Source organism: Mytilus edulis, chromosome 6 (genome assembly GCF_963676685.1).
Source record: "Mytilus edulis chromosome 6, xbMytEdul2.2, whole genome shotgun sequence".
Lineage (NCBI taxonomy): Eukaryota > Metazoa > Mollusca > Bivalvia > Mytilida > Mytilidae > Mytilus > Mytilus edulis.
The window spans coordinates 90,470,077-90,495,371 of NC_092349.1; the positions used below are offsets into that span (position 1 = coordinate 90,470,077).

At 34.1% G+C, this 25,295-nt stretch overlaps 2 protein-coding genes and 2 long non-coding RNA genes across 4 annotated transcripts; 3 read left to right on the plus strand and 1 right to left on the minus strand.

The window, feature by feature from the left end:
* Positions 1 to 3,143: 3,143 nt before the first annotated feature.
* Positions 3,144 to 4,696, minus strand: LOC139528870 (bis(5'-nucleosyl)-tetraphosphatase PrpE [asymmetrical]-like). The gene is made up of 2 exons (XM_071325096.1): positions 4,562 to 4,696; positions 3,144 to 4,363 (listed from the first exon to the last, which is right to left on the minus strand). Exon 2 carries the CDS (start codon positions 4,264 to 4,266, stop codon positions 3,415 to 3,417), a length of 852 nt encoding a protein of 283 aa, XP_071181197.1. The 5' UTR covers positions 4,267 to 4,363; positions 4,562 to 4,696; the 3' UTR covers positions 3,144 to 3,414.
* Positions 4,554 to 6,412, plus strand: LOC139528869 (bis(5'-nucleosyl)-tetraphosphatase PrpE [asymmetrical]-like). Its single transcript, XM_071325095.1, has 2 exons — positions 4,554 to 4,654; positions 5,466 to 6,412. Exons 1-2 carry the CDS (start codon positions 4,571 to 4,573, stop codon positions 6,291 to 6,293), a joined length of 912 nt encoding a protein of 303 aa, XP_071181196.1. The 5' UTR covers positions 4,554 to 4,570; the 3' UTR covers positions 6,294 to 6,412.
* A 3,402-nt stretch (positions 6,413 to 9,814) lies between these two features.
* On the plus strand, positions 9,815 to 11,932 carry LOC139528871 (uncharacterized). Its single transcript, XR_011665708.1, has 2 exons — positions 9,815 to 10,005; positions 11,101 to 11,932. It is a non-coding gene; the product is annotated as an uncharacterized lncRNA (long non-coding RNA).
* A 2,355-nt stretch (positions 11,933 to 14,287) lies between these two features.
* On the plus strand, positions 14,288 to 16,351 carry LOC139528872 (uncharacterized). Its single transcript, XR_011665709.1, has 2 exons — positions 14,288 to 14,418; positions 15,313 to 16,351. It is a non-coding gene; the product is annotated as an uncharacterized lncRNA (long non-coding RNA).
* The last annotated feature ends 8,944 nt before the right edge of the window (positions 16,352 to 25,295 follow it).

A 25,295-nucleotide genomic window follows, 5' to 3' on the forward strand; every position in this document is an offset into this window, starting at 1 on the left:
GAAAGCTCAAAATAGGGATAGTGATCAGGTGGCACCGTAAGCTAACTTCTTAAAAGCTTTATATTTTAGCAGGTGGAAGACCTAGATGCTTCATACTTTGTATATGGATGCCTCATGTTATGACGTTTCCATCAGTCACATGTCCAATGTCCTTGACCTCATTTTCATTGTTCAGGGACTACTTGAAAAAAAAGTTCAGATTTTTTGTAATGTTAAACATGTTAAAAACTCTCTTATTATAAGTAATAGGATAACTTTATTTGGTATGTGCGTACCTTGCAAGGTCCTCATGCCCTTCAGACAGTTTTCACTTGACCTCGACCTCATTTAATGGATCAGTGAACAAGGTTCAGTTTTGGTGGTCAAGTCCATATCTCAGATACTACAAGCAATAGGTCTAGTATATTCGGTGTATGGAAGGACTGTAAGGTGTTCATGTCCAACTGACAGGTGTCATCTAACCTTGACCTCATTTTCATGATTCAGTGGTTATAGTTAAGTTTTTGTGTTTTGGTCTGTTTTTCTTATACTATGCAAATGGTCTATTATATTTGGTGTATGGAATGATTGTAAGGTGTATATGTCTAGCTGGCAGGTGTCATCTGACCTTGACCTTATTTTCATGGTTCAGTGGTCAAAGTTAAGTTTTTGAGTTTTGGTCTTTTTTTCTAATACTATATATATGCAATAGGTCAACTATATTTGGTGTATGGAAATATTTTATGATCTATGTTAGTCGTGCAGGTTTTAGTTGACCTTGACCTCATTTTCACAGTTCATTGCTCAGTTTTAAGTTTTTTGTGTTTTGGTCTATAAGCAATAGGTCAACTATATTTGTTGTATGGAAGAAGTGTTAGCTGTACATGCTTGCCTGGCATGGTTCTTCTGGCCATGACCTCATTTTTTAATGGTTCATTGGTCAATGTTTAGTTTTCTTGGTTAATGTTAAGTTTATGTGACAGTTGTAATAAAGCTTTATATTCAGGACTATCAACATAATATCAATGATTAGTAATGAAGTCTAGACATTTCAACGCGTGCACTCTTGTTCAACAGACGACAGGTGTCTATGCCATGTATTAAGCCCTATATCGCCACTAATCGTTCTAAGTTTAAATTTAGGACAGACACTTCAAGATCAACTATCATTACTAAATGCTCCCTGTCACAAAATAATCAAAGATATAATAACGATCCTGGCTTGAATGGAGTAGCATGTTGATATATTTATAGATTATCGTTGATCATCTCAACGAGATTGATTTTCTCGCTTGAGCCTGGACGACGAAAGCGAGAAAGGCAATCGAGTTGAGATGAACACGTGTCTGTTACGTTTCTAGCGATAATTTTCCATCTTAAGCGAGTAGCATGATATGAAAAATTATCACAAAAAAAGATCAAAGGAAAAATGCACAAAATAGCGATAATACTTTGTCTTTTGGAATCGTTAACAGTTTTATATGAACGATTCCAAAAGACAAAGTATTATCGCTGTTTTGTGCATTGTGACAGAAACTAGGCAATCAGTCAATGAAACAGAAACCCAAAGCCATAAATAGGCAAAAGAGTATATAGAAGGCGACCAAATAGTGTTTCCTTAAACGACTTGCTTCTATAATATTACAAATAAAAAGAAATGTGGTAAATTGTCAAGATGGTAAAATTGTCATTGATTGCCTAGTTTCTGTCAAGCTTGCGACGAAAGTCAAATAATACCGAGACAGGGCTCACTATCCAGTAGTGGTTTTGAATAAAACCTTATACTTCAAAAGGTAGAAGACCTGGATGCATCATGTTTTTTATTCAGATGCAGTATAATACAAAGTTTCCGTCTGTCATATGCCCATTGTCCTTGACCTCATTTGCATGCAGTGTACATGTCCAACTTTTGATTTGGTCTTTTTGACAGATACTATAAACAAAAGGGACATCGCATTTTGTGTATAAAAAGATTGTAAGGTCTACATGTCTGTCTGGGATATTTTATTTGACCTTGACCTCATTGTTTCATAGGCCAATATAATATTATTCATGTGTTTATCTAGATCTGTTTATCAGATAAATCAAACAATTTTTGTTTCAATAAGCTACATTTCAACTATATATTTTGGTGAATGGTTGGTTGCATATTGTAAATATTGTCTTGCAGGTTCATCTGGCCTTGACCTCATTTTTATGGTAACTTATTGGTCAATATTCAATTTGAGTGTCTCTCAGAGCTATTAACGATAGGCCTACTATATTTGGTGCATTAATTGAATGAGTGTAAGCTATGTGTGCAAGTCAACTGGCAGTATGCAATTCTGACCATGGCCTCATGTTCATTTTATTTGATCATTGCAAATGTTCAGTTAATGTGTTACTTGTAGTAAAACCTTAATATTACCAGCTCTCAAAACAAATCCAATGTAAAGCAGACGAGACATTTCGGCGTGTGTATTCCTGTTTCGACTCTACCATACGATCTTATCAAAAGTATATATATGTATTAAACTAACAAATCATTATTTTTCAAATCTGGGTGCTACAGCTGATATAGCTTAAGTTATTTGTCCTATTGGTATATGCACTGCGCAGGTTTTTATTACATGTTTAAGTATTACAGAATATGTATGTATGGTCTACATAGCCAAAAGGGGAGGTTTTTGTCAAGCACGTAAAACTGTACGTTTAATCCCATATCATCGTGGGTCTCGTGTTCGATCGTAGTATTGACAGATATTGATTCGTTCACAGAGGCGGATTTAGGGGGAGGGGCTGCCCTCCCCTTTTTGGGAAAAAATTTGGTTGCTTATATAGGTAATCATTGAAGCGTGACTGGAGCGGGCCCCCTCTTAGGTCAGTCAGTGGGCCCCCACTTATGAAAATTTCTGGATCCGCCACTGGCTCATATTGATCATTTTGAACAAGTACTAAGTTACAAGCTTGGTACCATTCAGAGGTTTTTTTGGTTTTGTTTGCTAAGCGGCTACTGTTTCATACATATTGGATTGAAGTATAGAAAAACTGAACTTCTGCAAAACAAAGCATGTTCAAATGTTCTTTTCTGAACTCCTTTTTATTTATGATAAATACGCATGAATATAATGAGCTGTTGAGATTTTCGTCCATGTCTATGGGACAATAACTAAACAAAAGAAAAATAAGTTACGAGCCTATGTTATCTTTGTTAACTAACATATACATTACTAACTTCTAATATATCATAAGAAGACTGAAGAATATATCATGCTTATAGTTGTGAAGCCCAATGATCATGATGAAGTGTTAAAATATATAATATGTGTAATATGTTATAAAATTGTCATGTATAAAGAGTATAAAATATATGAACAAATCCTTAAACAAGAATCACAAGTAATGAAGATTTTTGTTGTATATATACATAACTTCACTATACATGTTATAAATTATTCATTTAGGTGTTTTAAAACCTTTTGGTTCCGAATATACCTTCTTGGCTTTTACTTGTAACATTTTCTTACTGTTAATAAATATTCCCGAAAGCATATTACCATATAAACAACCCGTGTCAAGTCCGGTCGCATACGGATGCTGTTGTAATTTTCTTGAAGCATCATGACCAAAATATACATGTTCAGGTCCTGACCACAAAGAGGCCCAAGCCTCACCCTGAAATGGCAGTTCTGAAGCTAATAAGTTACCATCGTTATCTTGATATAAGTTTCTAATATGAATAAAGTTATCAAGATTTTGTTGATGAATTGGAATCCCGGGCACTAACCCAGCATGTACAATTAGTATATTCCTCGACGGAATAGATATGGTGTACGGCAATTCTAAGAGATAAGTGATGTCGTCTGTGTTAAGCTCCGTGATCCATTTGAATACATCTGGTATAACATAGTTTAAATCATTTTGCAAATTTAAATAATGTTGAATTATTGCTTCTTCGTGATTTCCCCGTACAGCTAAAGCATCCATCTGTCGGACTTTCCTGATGGTCATTAAATTACGCGGTCCTTTGTTCGCCAAATCACCCACAAATATAGGTATCATTTTCTTTTCTTTTATTTCTAGCTTAGCTAATTCGAGGAGCTCTTCTAGTTCGTCCAAACACCCGTGGACATCACCAATAATGAAAATGTCTCTACCTTGTATAAAGCTATTTTCTAAAGTAAGATGAAGAGTTTTTGGAAGCGGAAGTTTATATTTAGTGAACCTTCTCACGGTAGATATCGGCTTTCTGGTTCTCAGTAGCGATGTTATAATAATGAACAAGGATGTCATTGAAGCACTGTACATTTAAACTGATATCAATGTAGTAATCAGATTTTTTCTTCGTTCGGTCTCTCTTTGCAAACGACTGAGGAACGGTGCAGCTCTATTGCTTTATCAGCGCCTACGAAAGAAATGAATTCATAAATTTCAATGCGTTTTGGCAAACCAAATATTTTTCTACAACTTTTCCAAGAAATATATCTTATCCTGAACAACTATCAAACGACCCTAAATTGAATTCTTTATCGTTATACTTATAGTGAGGTAAGGAAAATGCCAAACATCGGAAGAATTATTTCTAAGTTATTCTCTACAATACCTTTCTGTTATGCTGACACGCTATCTTGTTTCTGTTTCGGAATATTTCAGTAGATCGACAACATTTTTAACACATGTACGAAAGTTAACATTTGTAAGTAGAGAACTAATAGTCAAATAAACATTTCTGGATATATACAATAAAACCGTAATCGTATTTCGTATGCCGGTATTTTAACAACGTTTATTTGTTAGTTTCATTTGGAATATACGCTACTAGTACACTACATAAATTTGTCAGTCAGTGCATGGCGAGTTACCGCGTTGGTCGCGATTAAACACATGACCGTGTAATAAAAGTGTGAATTTATGTATAATATTTAAGACTTTTAAATCATACATGCATGTCATAGACGATTGAATAGTTTTTTGAACATGTTTAGCATCACAAGCGGAACTAATTAAAATATAAGATGGATCAAAATCCCATCTCAATTCATCGACTTTGTCATGTTAAGTCACGAATCAACTAGTTTTAACAAAATAGTTGATAGAATAGAGAATGGCAACAATGAGTGGGTTACATATATATATGTGTGAACGGGGTCTAAGACACTGACAAAAATGTATAGTTATTAAATGGTCTTCCCGTACTCCAATTCCCCGACAGATTTTACGTAACAGCTGTTAACTTCGCCTTGAACTCTTCGTTAGAAATTCGCCAATAGCATAACGCAATCATATGCATGTCGTTTTTTTCATTTGATATCGATTTCGTTCCCACTTCAGTAAAGTATGTTTTTTGCATTTCTTTTGTAATTTTTAAACCCTACCGTGGCGATCAAAATTGCAAAGTTGGTAAACCATGTAAATTGAAAATAATTACTGACTATATCATTTCCAAAGGTGGCTTCAAAGAGAAAACAGTATTAATTGTCATTTTCACTCTATATGTTTTCTTTTAGATATCAATAATGGCGGCCTTATTATACTGCATATACTCATCACTATTTAACAAAATTACAGAAACGACATCTAATAAACGGTCAAGTAAAAACAATATCAAGCTACCTAAAACACCTCATCTTGAACTAACAGCTGAAGATATTAAAGATCGTGAAATATTTATTATTGGTGATGTTCATGGATGTCTCGATGAACTTAATGAACTTTTACATCTAGCAAAAACTGCATCGAAAGGTAAAACTCTACTTCCAATATTTGTTGGTGATTTAGCAAACAAAGGACCACATAACGTTTTAACAATCAGACGAATTCGTGGGATGAACGGTTATGCTGTTAGAGGTAATCATGATGAAGCTGTGATAAAACAATGCGTGAGTCGACAGGAACGTGCGGATTATATTGTTCAAGATAAATACAAATGGACTACAGAGCTTGTCGCAGACGACGTCCGGTTCCTACAGGAACTGCCATATACTATACATATACCTTCTAAGAATTCAGTTATCGTTCACGGCGGTTTAGTCCCAGGAACACCACTAGAAGAACAGGATTATACACATTTTATTACTATGAGGAGCTTATTTAAGGACGGTGAAACATTAACAGCATCAGCTAATCGGCTTATAGGTAAACCGTGGGCATCGATGTGGGAAGGCCCAGAACATGTATATTTTGGACACGACGCTGCGAGAAAACTGCAGCAATATTCCTACGCCACTGGGCTTGACTCCGGATGTTTGTACGGAAACTGGTTGACAGGCATATTTCTGGATAATCAGAGGATGACACATGTCAAGGCTAAAAAGGTTTATGTTACTCCTGAATAGAAATCAGAGAAAACTTTGTCAATTAAATGTCTATTACTTATAGAATTGTGCTTATCATTGATTCAATGGTTGTTACAGGTTATCACTTTTACACCGTAGTAAAATCTTAAAATATTGTTTTTATTGGTACTAACATTTCGTTTTTATAAAGTAAGAGGTAAAATCACAATCATACTGAAATTCGAAGAAAATTAAAAAAAGAAACTCCATAATCAAATGGCAAAATCAGAAGCCATAACACATCACACGAATGAGTAACAACTGCTATATTCCTGACTTGGTACAGATATTTTAGTATGTAAAAAATGGTAGGTTAAACCTGGTTTTATAGCTAGCTTAACCTCTCACTTGTATGACAGTCGCATCAAATTCCATTATATTGACAACGATGTGAGAACAAAACAAAACAGACATAATGGGTAAAAATGTCAAAAATAGAGGCACAGCAGCAAACATTATTGTGTCATATTATCTTATTCATTATAAAAACATACAAATATGTAACTAAGAAGCACAATAAGGCTTCAAAACAAAACACATCAGCAAAAATGAAATACAGGAATACAAAAAATATCATAGAACAATAACACAATGATGGAATGTATAAGTACAGAGCCACGTCATATGTATTAAAGAAACACAAAAAGACACATAGACAAAGTACGTTAGCAAAAATAAAAGACAAGAATGCAAAAATAAAAGACAAGCATGCAAAAATAATCAAAGAACAAGTCAGGAAAATGGCCATTGTTATATTATAGTTCGTTTCTGTGTGTGTTACATTTTATTGTTGTGTTTCTGTTATGTCGTAGTTCTCCTCTTATATTTGATATGTTTCCCTCAGTTTTAGTTTGAAACCCGGATTTGTTTTTTTCTCAATCGATTTATGAATTTTCGAACAGCGCTATACTACTGTTGTCTTTATTTATATACAACTAACTATGTATTTCTATAGATAAACAGTCACACTATGAGTATTCATGATCCTAAATTCTGTTGATTCTTATATACTTGACATTGCATTTGACCTTGTCACGGGTTGGCGAAAGATGAATAAAAACGTCAAGGTCTCATGGACCGAGTGGCGACTGGCATAAACTGCTTTCGAAATCCAACTTCATGTATATTGCCTTCTTCCCAAAGTCTGAAAAATCTAATATTTATATCGAAGACCAAGGTGACACATGTGCATACATATCTAAAAATAAAATATCAACACGATTTAATATTATTATATATTCTATCAAGTCTACTCTTTAATGTAATTTAAAATGCACATACAATTAAATAAAGAATGAATAAATTTCAAACTTATCGGATGTTGATCAAACAAATTCTAGTTTCTACACTTGTTATAAAACAGTCTTTGAACTAAAAGATGATAAACACCCCTATTGAAGTAGAAGATAAAATAAACAACGCAAATTCTGGGGAAAACGTAGTTTAGGAAAATGTCCTGATAGAGGTAAGCTGTTTATTACCCTCTTATCACGCAATGGATAGTTTATTACAACCCTTATCACGGGTTGGGTAGTGTATTACACTGTAATCACGGAGTGGGTAGTTTATTACCTTCCTTACCACGACGTGGGTAGTTTATTACTTCCCTTACCACGACGTGGGTAGTTTACTACACTCCTTATCACAAGGTGATAAGTTTAACTCCTTATAAATGAGTGGGTAGTTCATTGCATCCTATTCTTTGATCTTATAGGCAGATGCCAAGTTTGTCCGGTCTAGAACAAGTCTACAATTGGCAACGGACATTGATTAAAATAATTTCGGAACTTTGAAAACATATTTGAGAATTGCATTTCGAAGGGGTAAAAGGAACTGCTTTCCTGGAGTCTTTTTACCCGACTTCGAGTTCGAGCTCGAGTTCGTGTTCGTATTTTATTTTAATTTTAACTTTTCGTCTATTATCTTTTCTGTGAAGTGCACGATGAACTGTTATAAGTTTATTTCACCCCTTATCACGGACTTTGTAGTTTATTACAACCCTGTCCACCAAGAGGTTAGTTTAGTACTCCTTATGACGGAGTTGGTAGTTTGTTTCATCCCTAAACACGGATAGGGTAGTTATTACACCCCTTATTCCGTTTTTTTTTAGATTTCATTCCTTATCTAGGAGGTGGTTGTTTATAACACCCTTTATCATAAACGGGGCAGTTTAAGACACCCCTTATCACGGAGAGGTTAGTTTATTACTCCTTATAACGGAATCGGTAGTTTGTTACAACCCTTATCACGTAGTGGGTTATTTCACTACTTATCACTCTTTGTCATTATTTTGGAAGATTTATGTTTTAAATCGTTTAGTCACAAGTTAATAATTTGTGAGGGAAACACAATGACAACTGGTTATAACGCCTATAAATCATCTTTGCTCTTATAGGCAGATGCCAAGTTTGTCCGGTCTAGAACAAGTCCACAATTGGCAAAGGACGGAAACTACATTGATTAAAATTATTTCGGAAATTTGAAAAACATGTTTGAGAATTGCATTTCGAAGGGGTAAAATAAACTGCTTTCCTTGAGTATTTTTACCCGACTTGGAAGTTGAGCTCGAGTCCGTGTTCGTATTTTATTTCTATTTTAATTTTTGTCGTTTCTGTGAAATGCATATATATATGCATGATGCCCTGATATAATTGATTGGTCTTTTTCTGACAATTTTGATTGCAATCGAGGAACATGCAGGTGATTATGACGTTTTTGTGAATACAAATTTGTAAAACTACTTTTCTCTGGGATTCATTATTTACTTAAGAATGAAATCTGAAATGAGAATTAAAACTATATTACATTTTAATCCATTTTAGTAAATTTTCGACATTTTTAATTGTTATGTCCGTTTGTTTTGTTCACACATCGTTGTCAATATAATGGATTTTTTTTGGCGACTGTCATACACGTAAGAGGTTAAGCTAGCTATAAGACCAGGTTTAATCCACTATTTTCTACATGAGAAAATGCCTGTACCAAGTCAGGAATATGACAGTTGTTATCCATTCGTTTGATGTGTTTGAAGTTTTGATTTTGCCTTGTGATAAGGAGTTATCCGTTTTGAATTTTCCTCGGCGTTCGGTATTTTGGTGATTTTTTTTCACACCAATCAACCAGTCATACCTTGCACTTAGGATACGTCATATATTTGGTCAAGGATCGAAAACCAAAGGAAAGAACATCGCTTATTCTTTTTTTTAGCTGGATAGATAGGAAAGATAACTAGGGAAATTATTTTTACAAAAATGCACAGATTAAAACAATCAAAAACTCCAAACAGGACATATATAACTGTGTTAATGCCCCTTCTTTAAATCACAACGTAATGATGTAACATTACATGACAATGAATTCTATCTGTTTATAAACACCTTCTGAATGTTAATAATGTTAGTATTGTTTGAAAATGATGTGTGTTCATTAAAATTATCGGGTCCACATCTTCAGACAGTTACGCAATGTTTTGTTACTTTATTATTATTGTCAATCTTCTAGGAAAACACATTATGGGAAAAAACCTTTATGTTGACTGAGAAATAGAAATACGGTTAATCCTTGGTCTTCTTCGGACCGACAGTAAAGCGCTTGCCAAGTGTGGCGTCCATTTTTCTGTGCGGGATCGTCTTCATTATTAGTATAGCTGACTGAATGGGAAAGGTTATCAAGATCTTCTGAAAATCACACGAGGTTTCTTTTGTTTGCTTATGTATGTATATATATTTAATTCATCAGGATTGCACTTTCTGACAGTCACGCAATAATTTTGTATTATATCTTAAATGGAATTCTCTATAATGACACATTTGGAATGTCAAACGACAATGTTTTGATAATAGTAATGTTATAATAGTAATCAAAGGAACCAGAATTATAATTTAGTACGCTAGACGCGCATTTCGTCTATATAAGACTCATCAGTGACGCTCAAATCAAAATAATGATATAACTTTCATTGAATTTAACAGAAATAACAATTTCGCAATAAACGAATTATTTAATTTTAGTTTTTCATGAATATATTACCTTACCTGTATTTGGAAAACCTTTTAAGAATTTTTAGTCCTCAATGCTCTTAAACATACTTCTTCGTACTGTATTTGACCTTTTTATCTTTTTTTTTATTCGAGTGTCACTGATGAGTCTTTTAAAGACGACACGCGCGTCCAGTGCAAATATGTGAAATTTTAATCCTGGTATCTCTGATGAGATTATTAAGGTAGGTACAGCAAATCTAATTTGAGGTACTTAATGATTACATTTTCAATTCTGAATGCCTAAATGACAAACTTGCTGCTGGTGTGTACCGTATCCAATTTTAACTTTATACGGGAAAATTGAAATATTTAGGTAAAACTAGTTAAAAATGAATATAACAAAAACTCCAAGGTAAAGTCAAAGAGGAAATGTCCATAAAAACTGAGGTTAGACTTAATCACCAAAAGGAATGAATGGAAAATTACCGTCATATTCCCGACTTGTAAAATTTTGAGAAGACAAACCTGTTTTAAAGGTAGCTAAACTTCCCACTTTATAGTTCCGTTTATTGAAAAGTTTGGTGTGCAACACAAAAAGACATAGCAGGTAAATATGATGATAACTAAGATGCAGCATGAAAAAAAAACTGTGTAAAAATACATCAAAGACAAACAACATCTGAATATCAAATTCAAACAAATCTATAAAAAAAGGTAACAAAAAAGGTAGTTGAAGTCGATTATAAATTTGATTAAGATGTTGACAAACAAGTTTTTAAATTGTGCGAATTATTTAATTTGAATTTAATCTTAATTTTTCCTTTCAGGGATAAAATATGATAGCCATTCTGTCTCATTTATACAATGTTTTCACTAAACAATTCGAAAAATCAACGGAGCCTAGATCAAGCATGTGTAAACTTGTACTCCCGAAAACAGAACATCTAATCTTGAATGATAAGAACATACAAAATCGACAAATATTTATAATTGGTGATGTCCATGGATGCTATGATGAACTCAAAGATCTCTTGATTCTAGCAAACTGCGAGGCAGACCGAATTCTACCAATATTCGTTGGTGATATTGTTAACAAAGGGCCACATAGTGTAAAAACAATAAGAAAAGTTCGTGAACTGAATGCGTATGCCGTAAGGGGCAATCATGAGGAAAAGGCTCTCATGCATTATTTCAACTGGCGGAAAAGGAATGTTGTCATTCCGGAAAAGTACAATTGGATAAAAGACTTGGATGAAGATGAAATACATTTCTTACAAGAATTGCCATATACTATAGAAATTCCATCAAAAGATGTTATAATTGTACACGGAGGAATAGTACCAGGGGTGTCTTTGGAAAACCAGAATTTAACAGATTTTATTACAATGAGGAGTTTACAAAGGAACGGTGATAAATTAATCGCTTCACCCAGTATATCGTTAAATGAAGCCTGGGCCTCACTATGGTTTGGACCTGGTCACGTGTACTTCGGACATGACGCTGCGCGTGGTCTACAGCAATATCCGTATGCCACTGGACTAGATACTGGATGTTTATATGGCGGTTTTCTAACTGGTATATTTGTTGACAGTAAAAAGATTTTACAAATTAAAGCAAAGCGTGTATACCGAACACCTTAAGTGTGTACACGTAAACATACCCAGGAATTACCTATCACTTTCTGTTCGCCAGTCTCTTTTTCATAGTTTTAAAATTAATTGAATTATTTTGTTAACGCAACATCAGCTGCATTTTTTATGTTTGCTTTTGCTGCACTTTGATGTTCCTGCTGTTCATTTACTTTCCTCTTCTACTTGATGTCGGGTAAAATGCTGTTGCCTTCATGTAAAGTGAGAACAACATTACTGGAACTGAGTTATATGAAGGTATTTTCGGTTCACTTCACAATTCTTCTTTGTATTTTGCATTCAAATGTTAAGTCTATGAACCTGGCTCACTGTTCGAGAGTAGAGATAGTTTGTTCGAGATACCTGTTATCAAAATACTAAGTATATCACCATTACGAAGTCCATTGTGTCTATTCTAAATTCCTGTAACAAGTGTTGAGCGCATGCATATAAGTCTAATAATGCAATTCTTTGCAACGACTTTGTTGATAATGTTCAATCATGTGATTTACTCAGCAGTCTGTAGTGCCTATACATATGATTTATTGTTAAATGCAATATGTGTAAAGCAGCGAACATTTGAATAAAATGATAAAGCATCAGTAATTGCCTAACTGCTAACGAAAACAAGAATTTGTCCAAAGTACACGGATGCCCCACTCGCACTATCCTTTTCCATGTTCCATGGACCGTGAAATTGGGTAATAATATAATTTGGCATTAAAATTAGAAAGATTATACTATAGAGAACATATGTAATAAGTTTCAAGTTGATTTGACGTCAATTTCATCAAAAATTACCTTGACCAAAAACTTTAATCTGAAACTCCCACTTTCATTTTCTATGTTCAGTGGACCGTGAAATTGGGGTAAAAAGTCTAATTTGGCTTTAAAATTAGAAAGATCATATCATAAGCAACAAGAGTACTAAATTTCAAGTTGATCGGACTTCAGCTTCACCAACAACTACCTTGACCAAAAACTTTAACCTGAAACTCCCACTTTCATTTTCTATGTTCAGTGGACCGTGAAATTGGGGTCAAAAGTCTAAATTGGCTATAAAATTAGAAAGATCATATCATAAGCAACAAGTGTACTACGTTTCAAGTTGATTGGACTTCAGCTTCACCAAAACCTACCTTGACCAAAAACTTTAACCTAAAACTCCCACTGAACATTGAAAATGAAAGTGGGAGTTTTAGGTTAAAGTTTTTGGTCAAGGTAGGTGGACCGTGAAATTGGGGTCAAAAGTCTAATTTGGTTTTAAAATTAGAAAGATCATATCATAAGCAACACGTGTACTAAGTTTCAAGTTGATTGGATTTCAGTTTCATCAAAAACTACCTTGACCAAAAACTTTAACCTGAAACTCCCACTTTCATTTTCTATGTTCAGTGGACCGTGTAATTGGGGTCAAAAGTCTAATTTGGCTTTAAAATTAGAACGATCATATCACAAGCAACACGTGTACTAAGTTTCAAGTTGATTAAACTTCAGTTTCATCAAAAACTACCTTGACCAAAAACTTTAACCTGAAACTCCCACTTTCATTTTCTATGTTCAGTGGACCGTGAAATTGGGGTCAAAAGTCTAAATTGGCTATAAAATTAGAAAGATCATATCATAAGCAACAAGTGTACCAAGTTTGAAGTTGATTGGATTTCAGCTTCATCAAAAACTACCTTGACCAAAAACTTTAACCTGAAAGGACGCACAGACAGACGAACGGATGGACGGACGAACGAACGGAGCACAGACCAGAAAACATAATGCCCCTCTACTATCGTAGATGGGGCATAAAAATCGCACTAGAATTTAAAATTCGTTACACCGTACATGTATCTATATTACGTGTGTATCTCAAATTTGTGTCAAACATTTTAAGAAAACAAGCTTAATTATAATATTGTATGCAAGATGCGCGGTTCCTGTACACGCGAATCCCCCGTTACGATTGCATATTCATTTTGATGATCAATATCGATACGAAATGTCAATGATATCACAGCGATAATATGCCAATGAGAGACACTTTGATATAAAACCTGACATTTTCACAGTGGAATCTTGTACTTGGACTGAGAAGCTTTTTTTTTGAATTTCGATGCCCTTTTCCAATGTCTGAAATAAAATAAAAAAATGTTTCAACTTCTCGACCTATTATTCCAGACAAAGTCATCTAATAATTACAGTAGTGTATTTTACAACACCTAAGGAAAAGATAATAAAGGTTTGAAAAATAAACAGTGTCTTAATATTTTCTTAAAACTGATCGTAGTAATTCCGGATTAAAGTCCTTATTCGGATATATTTACCCATCACCGTGAAAATAAGCTGGTTTTCGGCTGACAACTACTCATTGCTCATAGCGTAGAGTTTAATACACGCGGGTTCCAGTTTACCTTAGATGAAAGTGAAAGTAGATGGGAAAATGAAAGTATCAAGTATCTTACCCACGCGGCTTTATGTCGGACGTTGCAGTTGGATACTTTAATTACTATAATAAGAACACACCATGTAAGTTTATCGATTTGACAAGTTTAAAATCTTAAATCGTTCATGTTTGTGTAGTAACTAGGTAATTGTGTATCCAGTTACACAGAAAAGACAACACATGAAAATGGTTACTGAATATAGTTTCCATTTTAAAAGTTCGTAAGTTAATATCTCAAAAGGAAAAGTACACATTTATCTGACAAATTGGAGTCATATCGATCATAATTTATTGATTTTATTATATTTTTTGCATTATAGCTATGCATCAAACTTGTTAGATATACACATATACACTTTTTAAGGGTCATTTGACTTAATGGTACTGTTATAGATTACTATATGGAAGTTGTAAATATTTCAGTTTATATAGTTTCACATGTCATGCTATCTGCAGTTGTAAGAGACGATGCATTTCAAGGGACGTGAGATGAACATCAATGATAACTACATATTTAAACATGAAAAAAAATTAAAAGGGGTAATGAAAATAAAAACTATATACTAACATAACAATGAAATTCGAAGCAACATGTTGAAAAATGACTTTTTACAATACAGAAGTTTCATTCAATAGGCATGATAAATACAAATGCAACAAAATACGGTTTGAACATAATATTTGAAATATATAATTGTTGCTGGTGTAAGAAATAAAACAATTTAAGAAACGGTTGAACCATCCATATCTATTTCGCAACAACATAGTATATTTCTATGTTGAAATACTGTAACATGTACTTAACTACAGGGATGTTATGAAGACTTCTTTGTGTATAAGTACATATCTTACGACATACATTTGCTTTACATACATTTTATTTTTTTTTTCAATTTGTTCATCTGTTTTTCTTATTTAAGTCTAACTATGTCATAAAGTATACACTCATAGCAAAGTATTTGTTTTTATCATTTCAGGTTACCAGTATGATAGTCATATTGTTTTACATGTACATAATATTCACGAAAAGATTCGAAAAATCATCCGAGCCCAGATCAAGTAAATATAAACTAAAACTTCCCAAAACACCTCACCTGACCTTGTATGAAAAGGATATAAAAAACCGCCAAATATTTATAATAGGAGATGTCCATGGATGTCTAGAGGAACTCGAAGATCTTTTAGTCCTGGCAAACTATGAGTCAGACAAAATTCTTCTAATATTCGTTGGTGATCTTGTTAACAAAGGACCACATAGTGTGCAAACATTAAGAAAAGTCCGTGAACTGAATGCTTATGCCGTTAGGGGCAATCATGAAGAAATTGCTCTCGTGCAATATATGACCTGGTGGAATGGGGAAGTTGTTACACCTAGGAAGTGTAGTTGGACAACAGAACTAAATGAAGACGAAGTAGATTTTTTACAAGAGTTACCGTACACTATAGAGATCCCTTCTAAAAATGCATTGATTGTTCACGGAGGAATAGTTCCAGGAGTGTCTTTAGAAAACCAGAATTTAACTCATTTTATTTCAATGAGGAGTTTACAAACAATTGGTGAAAAACTAATCGCTTCACCCAGAACATTTTTAGGCAAACCGTGGGCCTCTTTTTGGTCCGGACCACGACACGTATATTTTGGGCATGACGCAGCACGTAGCCTGCAACAATATCCGTATGCTACTGGACTAGATACACGCTGTTTATACGGAGGTTTTATTTCTGGCATATTTTTAGACAGTAATAAGATCCTACAAATTAGAGTTAAACTAGTTCATCAAAAACCTAAAATAAAGACAGAGTAGTCATAGTAAAATAACAACTTATTTTTTTATTATTGTGATATAACATTTTGAATAACTTAGAGATTTGAAAAGCCGGTCCTTATCGTTTGCCACCGCTTAAAACTGAGATTACGGATATACCTATTAAATGATTGACTTGTACTAAATCATTCATGAACACATTGTTGTTTCGAATTTTATCGTAATGTATAATACATATTTTAATACCCCTGTTTACGTGTCTACAGATATAGGAAGATGTGCTGTGAGTGCTAATGAGACAACTCTCCATCCAAATAACAATTTAAAAAAGTAAACCATTATAGGTCAATGTACGGCCTTCAACACGGAGCCTTGGCTCACACCGAACAACAAGCTGTAAATACCCCCAAAATTACTAGTGTAAAACCATTCAAACGGGGAAAACCAAGGGTTTAATCTATATAAAAAAACGAGAAACGAGAAACACGTATAAATTACATAAACAAACGACAACTACTGTACATCAGACTCATGACTTAGGACAGGGACAAACATATTAGATATGTTTTTCTCATTGATGGTCATCGCAAAATAGACCTTTACTTCTACAAAATGTTCTGAATGTTAAAAATTGTTGATTTATTTTTATCAACGCAACAATTAATATTTTAGTTTTGCTCATACATATATCTCAAAAAAGAATTGACAAACATCCATTCGATGGTACTATTATTATAGTAAACTTCTCTATATTGAAGAAAAAAGTAAAATCACAAAAATACTGAACTTAGAGGAAAATCAATTCGGAAAGTCCATAATCACATGGCAAAATCAAATAACAAAACGCATCAAAAACGAATGGACAAGAACTGTCATATTCCTGACTTGGTACAGGCATTTTCAAATGTAGTAAATGGTGGATTAAACCTGGTTTTATAGCGCTAACCCTCTCACTTTGATGACAGTCTCATCAAATTCCGTTATATTAATTGATGCGTTAACTAAACAGACACAATAAATAAAATAGTCAAAATATGGGTACATCAGTCATCATCGTATAACATTTTTAAAAGGAACAATTAAACAGAACGCAAAAACATCTATCTACAAACACATTCATTGATTTGTGTTGCTGACGTCAGGAAATTTTATACGTCACCTAGATTTGTCGATAAATGTGCATACAAACAATTTTAAAATTTACATGGGCAATGTTAGCATAAAGGGTTAAAAAATGAAAAATATCATATGTAAGAATAAATTTCAGAAAAAGACCGAGATTGAAAATAGTCCAAAAGTTATATATAGAATTTATAAGAATCCACAAATAGTTAATTCCTCTACGCGATTGAATGATTTTGACGTTTATGCTTCAACGTATTTTGTAATTCATAATAGAAATATATCATAATGACATAAAATAGAACAATATCATACTGACGGGATCTTTTAAAGTACAGAGTCACGTTATCAGAACCAAAGAAATACAAAAAGTCGCATATACAAAACATGCCACCAAAAAATGAAAGACAATACAAACACATTGACGAGATGTATAAGTCCCGAGCCACGTCAAACGGATATCACATAACACCATTCAACAGTAAAAGTAATATTAATTATAGAACAAAGACAAATGAAAGAACTTTAAAACACGTTGTTAAGATGACAAGCAACATCAGTACGCAGAATCTATACATCAAGACCATCGTGTATTATTTGTAAAGTTGATAAAAAATATTTATCAACAAGGTCTTGGTACTTTCCGATGAACTTTTTTTTTTTTAGAAAAAGACATTCTTTGACATACCCCTGGTTCATCAACTTTCTACTCAGACACTGATGAAGTTTTACAAAGTCTGAAAAGGAGCTGCAAGCTCTTGAATATCGAACAAGTAGGGAAATATTTATCCCATATGCAGGTGAAGTTATATATTGCTACTAAGGTGTGGGGGGGGGGGGGGGGGGGATTTATAATTTTAGAATTAAAATCGTCTCGTTTGTCATAGATTCTGGTACTGAGATGACTGTGTAAGTCAAATCCGAGATATAAGTCTAAAAATGAGGCGGAGGAAGCCGTGTTTTTAATCTCTAGTTTTGGGGGATATATTAATGGAACCCAATCAGAAAAGTTCGGATTGTTTATGGAAAGAACATCATCAATATATCTGAAAGTGAAATTAAACAATCTGGCTTCTTTGATCCTCTCTTGTGTCTGGAGAAACTCCGATTCATAAGAAAATAAGAAGAGGTCGATAAGAAGAGGCGCACAGTTTGTTCCCATAGGAATGCCGACAATTTGTTGGAAAAGTCTACCTCCAAACTCAACATATATGCTGTCGATAAAGAAACTCCAGCATACTGACTACTTTTTCTTCTGTGTAGCATGTTTTACCTTTTTGTTTGTCACTATTTACGAAATTTGCCTTATGTTATCCCAAAGTAATAAATTTATAGCGTATGCTGCCATTTTTATGTTGAAAGGCATTGTGGATTATTTCTTTAAGGCGATTTATCAATTTCACATGGGGAATGGTATACAGGGTTGAAAAATCAAAAGTTTTGATAGAACTAGTATCAGAAAAAGACCGAGATTTAAAATTGTCTAGAAGTTCTTTAGAATTTTTAAGAATCCACATATGGTTAATTCCACTACGCGAGTAAACAGTTTCACAGTATTTCTGAAGATCCTCTTTCACTTCGGACAGAATTTTAGTCAAGCTAATGGACAATTATTTAGTGGAACATGAAGATGAGCCAGTAATATACTGTTGTTTTTACGGAATTTTATGAAGCTTTGATATCCAATACAAACAAGGTAAGTCCACCGATTTGGTGTTCAATGTAATGTTTATTGAAGTCACGAAGGAATTATGATTTGCTAAAATCTCATCCTTGTCAAATGATATGTCTTTGTATGTGGTTCGCTCCTTTATAACCAATTCTTTTACAAGACATTCGTAGTAATACGATTTACATACAAAGACAATGTGCATATGTTCTAATGTATGTAAATGAAAATTGTTTGCTTTAGCAAACAACGAAGGACAATAAAAGACATTTTGCAATTTGTATTTGTAGTCTTTATGTTGATATACCAGTAATCGTTTATACTCAAAAGCACTCACAAAGATATCAGGTTCCTACTTTGATGCGCGTTTTGTCAACAAGAGACTCATTAGTGACACTCGAATCAAACAATTTATTTGAAATGCCGAATGGATTACAAATCTAAATAGCGGACCAAATATTTCGAAAGGTTTTGCTGTATACAACTGAAGGTAAACTATTCATTGGGTGAAAACCTGCATTATGCCGAGCAATTTGAAGTTTTGCAAATTTATTGATAGAACAATATCAATGATAGTTCATGTCAACATATCAGTACTGATCACTGGGCTGGTAATAGGCTCGCCGATTCAAAAATAAAGGAAATAGTAGTATACCGCTGTTTAAAAGTCATCAATCGATTAAGAGAAAACGAATCCAGGTTGCAACTAAATCCTAGGAACACACAACTATAAGAGGGAAACAAAAAAAAAAAAAAAATCACTGAAATGTAACAAAAACAAACGCACGCATACATAGAAACGGACTCTTTGATAACAACTGCCATATTCCTGACTTGATACAGGACGTTTTCAGAAAGAAATGGTGGGTTGACCCTGGTTCTATGGCCAGCAAAAACCTACTGTTTATATGACAATGTTAAAATAAATATCACTAAAATGACAAAACTATGTAATAGGAATACAGTACAAACACACACAAGAACAAACAGCACAGACAAACGCACCATTGTATTATATAACAGTACATTTTAACATGTAAACCTCAGAATAACAAAGGTCACCACAAACAGTGGCGTATTAAGTCTGTTTTGTTCACACATAATTAAAATATAATGGAATTTGATGCGACTGTCCTACAAGTCAGAGGTTTAGCGCTATTAAACCAGGTTCAATCCACCATTTTCTACATTTGAAAATTCCTGTACCAAGTCAGGACTATGACAGATGTTGTCCATTCGTTTGATGTGTTTTATCATTTGATTTGGGACGTCACTGATGAGTCTCTTGTTGACAAAACGCGCATCAAAGTAGGAACCTGATATCTGTATGAGATCTTTTGAGTATAAACGATATATTAACATAAAGACTACAATTACAAATTGTATGAGCGTCACTGATAAGTCTTATGTAGACGAAACGCGCGTCTGACGTACTAAATTAAAATCCTGGTACCTTTGATAACTATTTGATTCGACTTGTGTATAACAGTAAACATGATCTCTTCTGTTTTAATCTGAATACACAAAAAAAATAACGAACATTAAAAAAATGGTACATACGAAACAAACATTTAAATTCCTAAATTCCCTATACAGACTGATAGATAAGTTATTTATTATAAAATAATATGGGTATTTTTTCTCGTGTATATTTAGTGAAATACTGTTTTTATACTAAATATATCAGACAAAAATAATGATATGGGAAAGATACAATTGTGGTTGAATAAACTAATCATATATACCAAGATTAAATTTAAAACTTCCTCGATAAGTCAACATAAAACTTGCAGATGCTTTTTTTTCAAAAATAACACATACATATGTCAAACAGGTAAACATTCAGAAATATTTCATTCTCCTCAATGATTCGTTACAAATTTATCTTTTTAATAAAACCGAATAGGAATTAAATTTGTTATTTTTAGAAAAAGAGTTACCACCCTTTGAACACTTGATTTTTTAGCAAATGGTGGATTGATTGTATGTTCTGATTGAATAGACTGTATCTATGGTGGCCGGATATGGCCATTTCGTCTTTTATCGTTTTAGCGTTTTCTCCTTTCACTTACGAGAAATCGAAATCGAGAAATCAGGAGAGCAAAGACGCGAAAACGTTTGATTTCTCGAAGTCTTGTTTTCGATTTCTCGATTTACCTAATTCCTGTTTTCCCGCTTTATCGATTTCGCGTTTGCAAAGTGATAGGAGAAAAACACGAAAACGCGAAAAGGTGAAATGGCCTCATCCAGCAACCGTATGTATCTGATCTTCACCATAACAGTTTACAGTACTGTTGGATGATCAACCGTATGTATCTGATCTTCACCATAACAGTTTACAGTACTGTTGGACGATCAACCGTATGTATCTGATCTTCACCATAACAGTTTACAGTACTGTTGGACGATCAACCGTATGTATCTGATCTTCACCATAACAGTTAACAGTACTGTTGGATGATCAACCGTATGTATCTGATCTTCACCATAACAGTTTACAGTACTGTTGGATGATCAACCGTATGTATCTGATCTTCACCATAACAGTTTACAGTACTGTTTGATGATCAACCGTATGTATCTGATCTTCACCATAACAGTTTACAGTACTGTTGGATGATCAACCGTGTGTATCTGAACTTCACCATAACAGTTTAAAGTACTGTTGGATGATCAACCGTATGTATCTGATCTTCACCATAACAGTTTACAGTACTGTTGGATGATCAACCGTATGTATCTGATCTTCACCATAACAGTTTACAGTACTGTTGGATGATCAACCGTGTGTATCTGAACTTCACCATAACAGTTTACAGTACTGTTGGATGATCAACCGTATGTATCTGATCTTCACCATAACAGTTTACAGTACTGTTGGATGATCAACCGTGTGTATCTGATCTTCACCATAACAGTTTACAGTACTGTTGGATGATCAACCGTGTGTATCTGATCTTCACCATAACAGTTTACAGTACTGTTGGATGATCAACCGTATGTATCTGATCTTCACCATAACAGTTTACAGTACTGTTGGATGATCAACCGTGTGTATCTGATCTTCACCATAACAGTTTACAGTACTGTTGGATGATCAACCGTATGTATCTGATCTTCACCATAACAGTTTACAGTACTGTTGGATGATCAACCGTATGTATCTGATCTTCACCATAACAGTTTACAGTACTGTTGGATGATCAACCGTATGTATCTGATCTTCACCATAACAGTTTACAGTACTGTTGGATGATCAACCGTATGTATCTGATCTTCACCATAACAGTTTACAGTACTGTTGGATGATCAACCGTATGTATCTGATCTTCACCATAACAGTTTACAGTACTGTTGGATGATCAACCGTGTGTATCTGATCTTCACCATAACAGTTTACAGTACTGTTGGATGATCAACCGTATGTATCTGATCTTTACCATAACAGTTTACAGTACTGTAAAAACAGTACAAACACACACAAGAACAAACAGCACAGACAAACGCACCATTGTATTATATAACAGTACATTTTAACATGTAAACCTCAGAATAACAAAGGTCACCACAAACAGTGGCGTATTAAGTCTGTTTTGTTCACACATAATTAAAATATAATGGAATTTGATGCGACTGTCCTACAAGTCAGAGGTTTAGCGCTATTAAACCAGGTTCAATCCACCATTTTCTACATTTGAAAATTCCTGTACCAAGTCAGGACTATGACAGATGTTGTCCATTCGTTTGATGTGTTTTATCATTTGATTTGGGACGTCACTGATGAGTCTCTTGTTGACAAAACGCGCATCAAAGTAGGAACCTGATATCTGTATGAGATCTTTTGAGTATAAACGATATATTAACATAAAGACTACAATTACAAATTGTATGAGCGTCACTGATAAGTCTTATGTAGACGAAACGCGCGTCTGACGTACTAAATTAAAATCCTGGTACCTTTGATAACTATTTGATTCGACTTGTGTATAACAGTAAACATGATCTCTTCTGTTTTAATCTGAATACACAAAAAAAATAACGAACATTAAAAAAATGGTACATACGAAACAAACATTTAAATTCCTAAATTCCCTATACAGACTGATAGATAAGTTATTTATTATAAAATAATATGGGTATTTTTTCTCGTGTATATTTAGTGAAATACTGTTTTTATACTAAATATATCAGACAAAAATAATGATATGGGAAAGATACAATTGTGGTTGAATAAACTAATCATATATACCAAGATTAAATTTAAAACTTCCTCGATAAGTCAACATAAAACTTGCAGATGCTTTTTTTTCAAAAATAACACATACATATGTCAAACAGGTAAACATTCAGAAATATTTCATTCTCCTCAATGATTCGTTACAAATTTATCTTTTTAATAAAACCGAATAGGAATTAAATTTGTTATTTTTAGAAAAAGAGTTACCACCCTTTGAACACTTGATTTTTTAGCAAATGGTGGATTGATTGTATGTTCTGATTGAATAGACTGTATCTATGGTGGCCGGATATGGCCATTTCGTCTTTTATCGTTTTAGCGTTTTCTCCTTTCACTTACGAGAAATCGAAATCGAGAAATCAGGAGAGCAAAGACGCGAAAACGTTTGATTTCTCGAAGTCTTGTTTTCGATTTCTCGATTTACCTAATTCCTGTTTTCCCGCTTTATCGATTTCGCGTTTGCAAAGTGATAGGAGAAAAACACGAAAACGCGAAAAGGTGAAATGGCCTCATCCAGCAACCGTATGTATCTGATCTTCACCATAACAGTTTACAGTACTGTTGGATGATCAACCGTATGTATCTGATCTTCACCATAACAGTTTACAGTACTGTTGGACGATCAACCGTATGTATCTGATCTTCACCATAACAGTTTACAGTACTGTTGGACGATCAACCGTATGTATCTGATCTTCACCATAACAGTTAACAGTACTGTTGGATGATCAACCGTATGTATCTGATCTTCACCATAACAGTTTACAGTACTGTTGGATGATCAACCGTATGTATCTGATCTTCACCATAACAGTTTACAGTACTGTTTGATGATCAACCGTATGTATCTGATCTTCACCATAACAGTTTACAGTACTGTTGGATGATCAACCGTGTGTATCTGAACTTCACCATAACAGTTTAAAGTACTGTTGGATGATCAACCGTATGTATCTGATCTTCACCATAACAGTTTACAGTACTGTTGGATGATCAACCGTATGTATCTGATCTTCACCATAACAGTTTACAGTACTGTTGGATGATCAACCGTGTGTATCTGAACTTCACCATAACAGTTTACAGTACTGTTGGATGATCAACCGTATGTATCTGATCTTCACCATAACAGTTTACAGTACTGTTGGATGATCAACCGTGTGTATCTGATCTTCACCATAACAGTTTACAGTACTGTTGGATGATCAACCGTGTGTATCTGATCTTCACCATAACAGTTTACAGTACTGTTGGATGATCAACCGTATGTATCTGATCTTCACCATAACAGTTTACAGTACTGTTGGATGATCAACCGTGTGTATCTGATCTTCACCATAACAGTTTACAGTACTGTTGGATGATCAACCGTATGTATCTGATCTTCACCATAACAGTTTACAGTACTGTTGGATGATCAACCGTATGTATCTGATCTTCACCATAACAGTTTACAGTACTGTTGGATGATCAACCGTATGTATCTGATCTTCACCATAACAGTTTACAGTACTGTTGGATGATCAACCGTATGTATCTGATCTTCACCATAACAGTTTACAGTACTGTTGGATGATCAACCGTATGTATCTGATCTTCACCATAACAGTTTACAGTACTGTTGGATGATCAACCGTGTGTATCTGATCTTCACCATAACAGTTTACAGTACTGTTGGATGATCAACCGTATGTATCTGATCTTTACCATAACAGTTTACAGTACTGTTGGATGATCAACCGTGTGTATCTGATCTTCACCATAACAGTTTACAGTACTGTTGGATGATCAACCGTATGTATCTGATCTTCACCATAACAGTTTACAGTACTGTTGGATGATCAACCGTATGTATCTGATCTTCACCATAACAGTTTACAGTACTGTTGGATGATCAACCGTGTGTATCTGATCTTCACCATAACAGTTTACAGTACTGTTGGATGATCAACCGTGTGTATCTGATCTTCACCATAACAGTTTACAGTACTGTTTGATGATCAACCGTATGTATCTGATCTTCACCATAACAGTTTACAGTACTGTTGGATGATCAACCGTATGTATCTGATCTTCACCATAACAGTTTACAGTACTGTTGGCTGATCAACCGTGTGTATCTGATCTTCACCATAACAGTTTACAGTACTGTTGGACGATCAACCG

Bases quoted from the DNA above. Each gene is read 5' to 3' on its own strand.
- LOC139528870 (XM_071325096.1), bottom strand. From the start codon at position 4,266: ATGTACAGTGCTTCAATGACATCCTTGTTCATTATTATAACATCGCTA.
- LOC139528869 (XM_071325095.1), top strand. From the start codon at position 4,571: ATGCTGACACGCTATCTTGTTTCTGTTTCGGAATATTTCAGTAGATCG. The intron at 4,655-5,465 runs GTAAGTAGAGAA...GTTTTCTTTTAG, and splicing joins ATGTACGAAAGTTAACATTT to ATATCAATAATGGCGGCCTT.